We start from the raw sequence: 9,805 nt of genomic DNA, 5'->3' as shown, positions 1-9,805 counted from the left end.
CAGGCCCCTCCAGGGCGCAGAGACTGGCCCCCTCCCGGGCCTCCCTCTCCATGCACACACATTCCTCTCCCCCCCGCCCCCTCCCCGGACCCGTCCCAAGCTGCCCCCATGGTCCCTTTTGCTTTCCAGGCAGGTTCCCACCGGTCTTAACAGTCCTACCTGTGAGAATCGACTTGGGGGAACTTTAGGGCCCATCCCGGTGGCCCTGACTGCGGATTCAGACGTGCTCATGCGCTGGCCTCACTAGAGGCTCTGAGTCACTTGGGGGTGATCTGGGGACGTTTCCAGGGGGCACGAACGACTCACCCCCATGCTCAGGTCTGCCCCGCGAGGTGTAGCGAAGCGCGGGGCAGGGGGAGGGAAGGGAGGGAGCCGGGAGGGGTTGGGGGTCGGATCTAGGGGACGCGACAGGAGCTTGTGGCGCCCGCGGCGTGAATGAGACTCCCCGACCCCCTTGTTCCAATTTTAGTATATGTGNTCCTTGCCTCCGCTCCGGCCGCTCGGCCCCTCCTCTCGACCACCGCCGTTCCGGAAGCCCCGGCCCCTCCGCCAGGACTTTCAAACTTGAAACTTCCCGGGAAGGGGAGCCGGAGCAGCGGGATCGGGCGCCCCCTCCCGAGGTCCGCTGGCCCTCGCAGGACCTGGNGGGCTGTTCCGCGGGCTCTGGGGCCCAGCGCCCCTTTCCCGAGGCCGCTGACCCCCGCCCCGGGGTAGAAGGGAAGGAAGGGACATTTCCCGAGCCGGGGTGCTCTAGCTGCCCTAAGGGGCNGGCTCCGGGCTGGGTCAGCCCCCTTCCTCCGAGCCCCGCCACCACCTGGTTCCCGCCCCTAAGTTTCTCTTCGTCTTGGATCGTTGGTGTAAAATGGGCTAGTCCCCAGCCAGTCGCCCCTACGGAGTCTCGGCCTTGTCTAGAGTCACTTTAAGAACGTAAAGCCTCATCCAAAGCCTGCCAAATTACAAACGACAGATGAAGAAACCAAACCCTCTCCGGCCACCACCAGCCAGAGTGTTTTCTGTTTCAGCCAGTCACCCTGCCTCTCTTGTCCCAAAGAACCCATCTAAGCAGAAGACACATTGAAACTCTAGGAAATAGCCATTACTTCAGGAAAGCCAAAATGTGGGCACTGCCCTGGCAATGGCTTGTCATCCCTGTGTAAGGAATCCTAATGGGGCGCCTGGGTGGCTCAGTCGGTCATGATCCCACGGTTTGTGGGTTCGAGCCCCGCCTCGGGCTCTGTGCTGACAGCTCAGAGCCTGGAGCCTGCTTCAGAGTCTGTGTCTCCCTTTCTCTCTGACCCTCCCCTGCTCGTGCTGTCTCTCTCTCTCAAAAATAAATAAACCATTTATTTTAAAAAGCAATCCTAGTATCCTTGCTAACCAGCACTGTGCTAGCACATCACAAAGGAGCCTGGTCCAAAGGGCTGCAAGTGAGCAGGGGTCAAATATGGAAGGTGGGTGATTTGCTGACTTGGAATAGGTGCCCTCCAGTGCTTTCACAGAGAGAAACCAGGCCCGGTCCCCTCTGCTCTGACCACCTCCCTCACAATGGAGTGAGAAAAGTGATGCAGGCAGGCCACAGACAATCCTGCGTCACCCTGCAAATGACACCAACATAAGCAAAGGAAACTTGGTTTGGTAGGGTACATGCCTACACTTCATAATCGGAGGCAAGCGCAGCCACTTTCACTCATATGCACATCAGAGTTGCCAAGGGCTTAGACAGTAATAGCACGTAGTAGGCTCTTTTAAATGGGAATTATCACAGTGCACTGGGGTGAATGTTAATCATAATTTAGAAGCAAAAAGGCTATCTATCAGCTTCTGACTGCAGGTCATAGGTTTGAGGGAAAGAAGGCACAAACTAGCAAAGCTCCCCTTTTCAGGAGGGTGACTATCTCCCATCTTGAGAATCATTTATCTACTCCTACAGCCAAGAAAGTGGAATTATGTGGAAGAACTCAGAAATGATTTCCCAAGTTTGCTGTGTGTTTCACTGGCTCACTGGTCAATAAGGGAAAGTTCAGAAGTAGCAGAATCCATGAACCCCAGGCTGGGCAAACCCACAAGGAACCTCCAGGCTGATGGAGGAGTCTGACCAGAGAGCTGCTTCCTGTGTCTGATGGCGAGTGTACTTCATGAAACTAACGCAGGAAAACTGAAGTTCACATTCACATTCACCATCCAGTGGATAGTGAATGGTGCAAACAACTCTCTAGCTAATTGGCTGTTCAAAATGTAAAAACATCAACCCGAAAGGAAAGTAAAACTTCCTAGCAGTGTACATTTTTTCCCTTTCTGTATTTTTTTTCCTTCCCCGTATTGTAAGCACCAAGCCACCTACGTTTTAGATTCGCCTTTCTTTGGTAGTAGGAGTACACAGCGTCACCAACTAATCAGCTTGGCACATACCCTCCACTATTCTAATCACAAAACTGCAATCCTTTTCCCCTCCGACCTGTTAGGGAGTAAACTTGTCTTCACGAACAGTCACACATTCAGAAGGAAATGGTGGTCGCTGCTGGGGTGGGAATGGGGGCCGGGAAAGACTTAAAAAATGATTAAGATGCCCTCTCTAAAGAATTGGAATGGCTATTCATTGGTCTCCTAAGAACTTGTCTTGATCTTCCGGAAATCCTCAGTCTTCACCCTTTGCAACAGAATTCCATTCTTGCATGAGCCAGAAAGAGTTCATAGTAAAACCTAACAGAAAAGGCAGAAAAAACCAAACCTCTTTCTGGCACCAAGCGAAGCCACGAAACCAATTGTTACAAAGCAGTAATGGTAATAAAGACTACCAAAAATGAATCCAGAAACACCAGTGACTAAAATCCTCTGAAGCCCAAAAGTCCCCCCCAATCCATCAAGTCAAAAACTTGTAACTTAAATCTCACAGCCAGAGCTACCCCAAGTGAAACAGGCTTTAGCAAATGTCAGCCTGAGAAGACAGGCAGGCTTGTGGACCAGTTAAACTACATCCTAGAGCCAGAGCTGGGTGAAACCGTAGGGGCAGGGCACAGAGGTCAGGGAACAGTTAAGTCTTTTAGAAATCAGGACATCATCGGAGAAACAAATAATCTCAAGTGTAGGGATGGTCTAAAATAGAACATTCCGTGGGGTTTGAAGTTAAATGTAAACATGTATTACCAGCTACCATCTTCCATGCCCCAGTTCATGTAGCTCGTCCCTCATAAACAAGTTTGGCACAGCTTTGGACGAGGGTGTCCCCTTCCCAGAGAAAACTACAAGTCACTATTTATTTACCTTTTTCCTTTGAAATGCCCTTGTAGCAAAGGAGCTTTAAGCCATTCATCTGGCACTTTACACACTTGCCTAAGGGTCAGCCTGAGAACTACTTTTGCCGTCGGGCCCAAAGCACATTTGCTACTCCGTGGCCACTTCCCCCCCCTTTCCTTTCTCCCTGCCTAGCATTCCTTCACACCATTCACAGGCACAGGGCAATCTAAAAGGTGATGGCCAGGAGTGGGGGGGGGGCTTTTATCTTTTAAGGACTATGTTTTTAACTACATTCCCAAAAGTAAAAGAACACTTTACGGTCTGATTAAATGGGACCTATAACCTGAGAGCAGCAACCTACTACCTCACCAGCCCGTCAGCTTTAGTAAAGCTGTTAACTCTGTGAAACAAAAATTACAGGCTGACTTAATGAGTAACTCATTCAAGGGGCTCTTTTTCCCCCTTCGTGAAGAGTCCTTTAAATGCTGCGACTTCGATATGAAAATGCTCACCCCCTTCACGAACTGACATTCCCAAGAAGTTATTTTCCCATGACCCTTAGACACACCCTAATGGATAGATGTTACCTCTGCTATACTGAACGACTTGAAGAGTCTACTACCCCCTCCCCCGGTCACTATGAACGCAAGCCACACAGAAAACCTAGCTTATCATCTCAATCCAAAAGCAAGTAACATTTCTCTACAAAACAAGGAGAATGACCCCAGTCAAAAAAAATCTTTATGTTCCTTTATTGGAGCAAGATTCCTGACCGGTATACAGTGATGTATATTACTGAACATGACCTGTGCAGAAATTACATACTATCCATCTAGACAGGTTTTCATTACACTTTGCCTATCGATGGAATAGTTCCATTTATAAAGTTTTATACATCAAAAAGCTTTGAATTTGACCAAGCTGTCCATGAATTCACCTCTGAAAAAGTTAAGTGGCATTTAATTTTAGCTACTATAATTTACAGCATTAAAAAGCTTATGCATTAGGTAGCTTCCCAAAACGTTACTCTATGCACAATGGCATTTAGCAGAGCTGAGCCCGTCCTTCTCACCCCGATTCACACAGACAGGCCTCACTTGAAAGCTATGTGCTAAATAGCTAGTACGTTGAGACAAAAGTACTCCTGAGTTTACCACCAATAGGGACTTCTTGTCTGAGAGTCTGTCTTCTCAGCCACATTTCACGGTGCCAGTGAAGACACGCCAGCAACTGCCCTGTGTGTAGTTCGGCATTAGAGCACCAGGTCTGTCTGACGGCGGTGGCAGGCACTATTATTATATCCATGTAAATAAAGGCCCATTTTTTAAAATGCCAATTTGAGACACAAATCAAGGGCACAACATAATCAGAACTGACTGCTGAGCAATCTGGTACCCCGAATGAGATGGAAGATTTCAGAAACTGACGGCAAATCATACCCATGATGGTTCCCGGATTTGGAGACATTAATACATTGATTAAAATCCCTTTCTCGGTCCACACAAGCCCTGAGGTCACCCTGCAAAGTGCGTATCAAAAAATACGGAGTCAGGGTGACAAAGTTTGACAATACGTTATACAAGTCAAACTTGGAAAATCATAATTAAATACATCTGTTCTGAGAGAAAAGCATCAAATCCTTTGTGTACACATTTAGTTTTATTGTAACAAAGCAACTTGTACACTTTTAACGTTTAAAACTGAGCATCTTTCCTTTCCAGTGAAACAAAAAGAAATTTTAAAAATAAACAGGAACAAAATTACAAGAGAATGTCAATTCCAAATAAGATCCTATGGGTTCTGCTGATTCTCCCATCGAGTGGCAGGGCTCAAGTCATCATTAGGAGAGAATTTTATTTTAAAAGTGTCATCTTCAACTGCAAGGATGTCCGTTAAACATCACAATTAAACATGCCAAAGGAGAAGCCATGTTGTCAAAATGCCCACTTAACCCACCCAAACATCTCAAACCCACCCTTTGCTGACCTTCTATAACCCCATTTTTTTAAAGTTTTTTTTTCTTTTTTTAAACAAGAGAAAGTAGACAGATACATGTTGGTAAATGCTAACTGTCCATATTCACATAGAGACACAGTGTAATCTCTGAGCCCAATATACAGAGAAAGGAGGAAAAAAGCTAGAATTCTATGCACTACTACACAGGGGCCTAGCACCCTCCAGCTTCCAGCAGAGCTAAGGGAGCAGAAGGGTTTTCTTTTTTCCCACAGAGCACGGTGGTGTTGATTCCATAAAGTTTTTGTTGAGACAGGAAGGGATAAAAATGAATTTGGAACAGAAAGGGGTAGAGATTCTTTTCCCACTGTATTCTGCTCAAGGTATTTCCCCCCAAAATAAGTTGAGAACCATGTATAAAGGGAGAGAAAAGAGACTTCAAAAAACAGGGCGAATGAGCACAAGAGGAGGAGGGGGAAAAAAAAAGGCTGCAAGTTGCTCCCAGGGACTGGAGAAAATTAAAAAAGGAAGGTTGGAATCCATCAGTGTTCCATTAGTCATCTTCTCCTTCATCCTCCTGTAAGAAAGAAAGTGGGCAGTTAATCTTCAGGGTTAACTCTAAGGTCATTCCCCAACATTCGCACGGACACTTAGGGACTTCCGCAGAACACACTGATGCGCTATGAGGACATGTCATTTTACGAATGAACCTATGAATCAGTCTGTATCAAATCTCAATTAAAAGACCCAGTGATGCTCTTTCATATAAATTAGTTTAACTTTTCAGCACTAACCGAAACCTCTGACCTCTGTCACACCAAGTAAAACAAACCAAAAACCAACCTATTTCAACCTGTAGAAGAGTTCCAGTGTTTGTCCAAAACCGGCAAACCTGCTATTTAGATTTCTCAGAATTTGACCAGCTGCACATATCCGTATCACTTTCATTAAGCACAAGTTAGGGGACCGACAGGACAGAGTACTAACCACAAAAGCAGAACTAGTTATAGTTAAAAATCACTGCTATAAGGACCTTATTAAAATTTTCCTCCATCTCAAACAAAAAATTAGCTCATCTCACCTACAAATCCTCCAAGTTGGTCACACCTCTATTACGTATATTATACAATATATGTGACCCACAAAATAACATGGTAAATTCTTTCCAGATTATCCTTTTTGGACTTAACCAAACCAAATTTTCTTTTACCTCTCCTTCCTCCCCCTCATCATCATCTTCATCTTCTTCACCTTCATCCTCATCTCCTTCTTCATCAATATCTTCCAATCCTTCCTCCTCTTCATCATCATCATCATCTTCTTCTCCTTCCCCTTCTTCATCATCCATATCAGGAACCTTCAAGAAAAAAACAAAAAACAAGTTACCTTAGGAACTCATTTTCCAACAAATGACACAGATAAAACCCTGAATAAAAAAAACATTCTTGACTTACCAAGTAGTACTGTAATGGATTTGGCCAAATATCATCTTTGATGACCTCTCCTAACTCATCTGCACCTGCATCAGAATGGTCAGTAAACCAGGTAAAAAAGCTCTCTGGTTCCTCATGCTGTCTCTTCCTGCTGGCTTTATTCTGCGTTTGACTTGAACGTTTCGTCAAATCCTAAACAAAGACAGAAGAACTCTTGACGTAGGTTCTTCACAGCACTTAAAATCCACCATAACTTCAGATTTTAACACAAAGCGGGGGGGGGGGGGGGATCACACTAGTGTATTATCCATACTCATTATCTAAAAGAAATTATAAAACATATACCAGATAAAAACAAAGTCCTAAGATTCTACGTCTGCAAAGACTTGTCAAATTTGTACAAGCTTTTCCCGCAAAGGCACCATCTAAATTTTGGCTTCTTTACAAAATTAGTTCCACTTTGATAACCAGTACCCACAACGCAGTATAATTGAAAAGGGGCTCACCGCATAAATGTAGATATAAATGCAGTCTAGCAACTACCAAGCCATTTGAAAAGCTCGATAACCAGTGTAGAAATAAACTTTAGCCTGTTTCTTGAAAAACTTGCACTATAATTTGACAGCTCCCAGCTACTGTATTTGGCTTTAACACACTAGAGTTTTCTACATTTTAAGGGTTTGCAATGAGCACATTACCAAAGCATGGAGTATTGGTAAGTGGTTCAACTAAACCAAAATACACAAAATGATACTTCTGCCCAACTTTCCTCAAATACCTTTCCAGATTTCCATTTGATTTCAGTGGACTTTGAAGATGGATCACCGCTCTCATTCAGATGAAATTCTTTGGAGAGAACTTTATTTTCGAAGTAAGGGTTTTCATCAAAATACTGCAATAAAGGATTAAGAATTGGAAATCAACACAAACAGCCCTTCTAACCAAAGCTCAAATTAATTTCCACAGTGGCAAAAAAGATTAGTTACCGATACTTACAAAATCTATTCTGTAACCTGATTTAATATCTTCAAATTCTGTCACTTCAACTCTTGTCAAATAATGCAGCGCCTCCTCGTCCTCCTCCCCAAGCAGTGCTGACACTGGTCCAGCAGATTATAGGAAATAAACACGAAACAGACAATCTTAACAATCCAAGTGATGCCTTTTAAAACTTCCCAAAGTTAGTGAGCATCTTTGACTTCATAAATCCATTCATGCAAACCAGATGGCTCAGTGTCAGAGCTGTCACTCTCTTTTACCAAGTAATTATGGAGAATCTCAAGTTAGGACATAGGTGTCTTCTAAACAGAGAAAGCATTAAACGCAAGCCTCCCGAGCGTTTTAATCTCTGCATGTAACCAACATGTAGGACTAAGTTCTCAAGCGAAGTCCCTCCACTCTTTAACAAATGGACATCCTGGACCCCGCAATAGGGCTCTGCCACAACATACCTTGTGGATGGTTGACAAATGTTGTTACCCAAAAATTTGGGATTTTGGCGATCAATTCCGACCTCTTCTGAAAAAACGGTTGGCGGAGTTTGTTATATTTCTGTTCTACTTTCAAAATCTCCTCACTGGCTTGTTCATTAAGTCTGAAGCAAATGAAAAACTATGTTGACAATTATGGTATTTGACAAATACAAAAACTGCTCAAACTACAGAATATTTACCTGCTAACTTTAGAACAGTATAAAGTACTCAACTCATAATAACCAAAACACCTAGGTTTTTGCAGTGAGAGCTGTCAAAGCTAAGATGACAAATTGAGCTACTTCACCAACAGACACTCAATAGTTGACAGTTCCCAAAGTGCCCCAAATAAGCATTTTGGTAACACTGTGTATTTAAGTTGCCAACTCTATCTCCAGGCTAACATCAACTGTTTTCCTCAAGCACATTAAGTTTAAAAAAAATAAAAAAAAAAAAAGAAAGAAAATAGAAAAAAGAGAAAGAAAGAAAGAAAGTGAGAAAAGTTGCTTATCAAGTAACAAAGTTATAACCCAAGCTGGAGCAACACTGATGCCATAAGGCCAAACTATCAAAAGCCCCAGGCACTGCAATTCAGACAACTTGTAGCCTCTGAAAGCAAATCCCAAGGTCAATTAATGTACTTCCTTTCTTCAGAAACTTTTAAATCAACATACAGTATTTCACAGAATAGTAACACCAAACTTTCAAAAATATTTCCAACTAAGTAAGAATCCTCTCCACTTGGCCAGCGGATACAGATTTGACCATAGTTTCAATGATTACCAGACCGGAAGCTGCATCTCAAAAAACTTCTCCAAAGTACACTAAGAAAAACTTTACCTGTCTATTTCATTTTGTACTTCATCAATATGTTCAATTGCTTCTTGCTGTTCTTTTTCTGCAAGAAAAGATGTATAGGACTCAATACTAATTAGAACATAAAATTAGTTTTCCTGATGTTAACACACAATCCGTGAGGTCACGTACTTCAATAAAGCAGTGTTTAAGAAAGAAACTGCCTACTACATGGCATGCTCTCCACGTGCTCACGCCTGTGGGTAACAAATTATTTTTTAATTAAGACTATTCACAAATCACACAATCTGCTAAGCTACTCAAGTTTGCAGCACTTTTTCAAGAGTTCCCTTACAAAAAGGAGGCCAATTATTAAAGTTTCTATTATGAAAGATAATGAATAAGCCTTGTTCTGGAATTCTTACTGTTTGCTATTCATCACGTTATATACCTGCAACACAATCGTGCCAGCTGTTAAGTCCAATACGGAAGCTAACCCATGACCATAACAAAAAATGAGGGCACCACCTATCTGAGCCGTAGGATCACTTTTTACACAAAGTTGAAAATACTGCTCGGTATCGATCACAATTAAGACACCAGACATGCCCGACAGATAAGGACCTGGGATCTGCCCAACCATCGTAAACACTCGATTTTACCTTCTTAGAACAGGAACCCTCAGATTCGACCCTGACCTTTCTCTCCCCTCCAACCCAATTTCAGGCGGGCTTATCTCAGATGCGGCCCCACACTTACAGGAAGCAAGCATGAAGTCAGAAAACTATGAGCCACAGAGGGTAGAGGAGGAAAAGGGGGTGTGCTACGGAAGAGGTGCCCTTTTGTCCGGTGGCGGCTGCAGAACCTACAAAGCTAAGTGGGCGTGAAGGGGCCTGATCGCGCGGTTCATTTCCGGTA

The 9,805-nt window shown here is 43.7% G+C and overlaps 1 protein-coding gene across 1 annotated transcript in view; it reads right to left on the bottom strand.

Moving 5' to 3' along the window:
* Positions 1 to 3,969: 3,969 nt before the first annotated feature.
* SET (SET nuclear proto-oncogene) overlaps positions 3,970 to 9,805 on the bottom strand; it is a 10,362-nt gene continuing 4,526 nt past the window's right edge. The window contains exons 3-9 of the mRNA XM_077768460.1: positions 8,933 to 9,019; positions 8,072 to 8,214; positions 7,617 to 7,720; positions 7,399 to 7,512; positions 6,642 to 6,812; positions 6,398 to 6,544; positions 3,970 to 5,764 (exon numbers count right to left, since the gene is read on the bottom strand). Coding sequence (XP_077624586.1) covers positions 5,741 to 5,764; positions 6,398 to 6,544; positions 6,642 to 6,812; positions 7,399 to 7,512; positions 7,617 to 7,720; positions 8,072 to 8,214; positions 8,933 to 9,019 — 790 coding nt within the window. The 3' untranslated portion in view covers positions 3,970 to 5,740. The remainder of the gene's footprint in view (positions 5,765 to 6,397; positions 6,545 to 6,641; positions 6,813 to 7,398; positions 7,513 to 7,616; positions 7,721 to 8,071; positions 8,215 to 8,932; positions 9,020 to 9,805) is intronic.

The sequence above is a fragment of the Crocuta crocuta genome, unplaced genomic scaffold (assembly GCF_008692635.1).
Source record: "Crocuta crocuta isolate KB4526 unplaced genomic scaffold, BGI_CrCroc_1.0 scaffold35, whole genome shotgun sequence".
NCBI lineage: Eukaryota > Metazoa > Chordata > Mammalia > Carnivora > Hyaenidae > Crocuta > Crocuta crocuta.
This window is presented reverse-complemented; position numbering and strand designations above follow the sequence as displayed.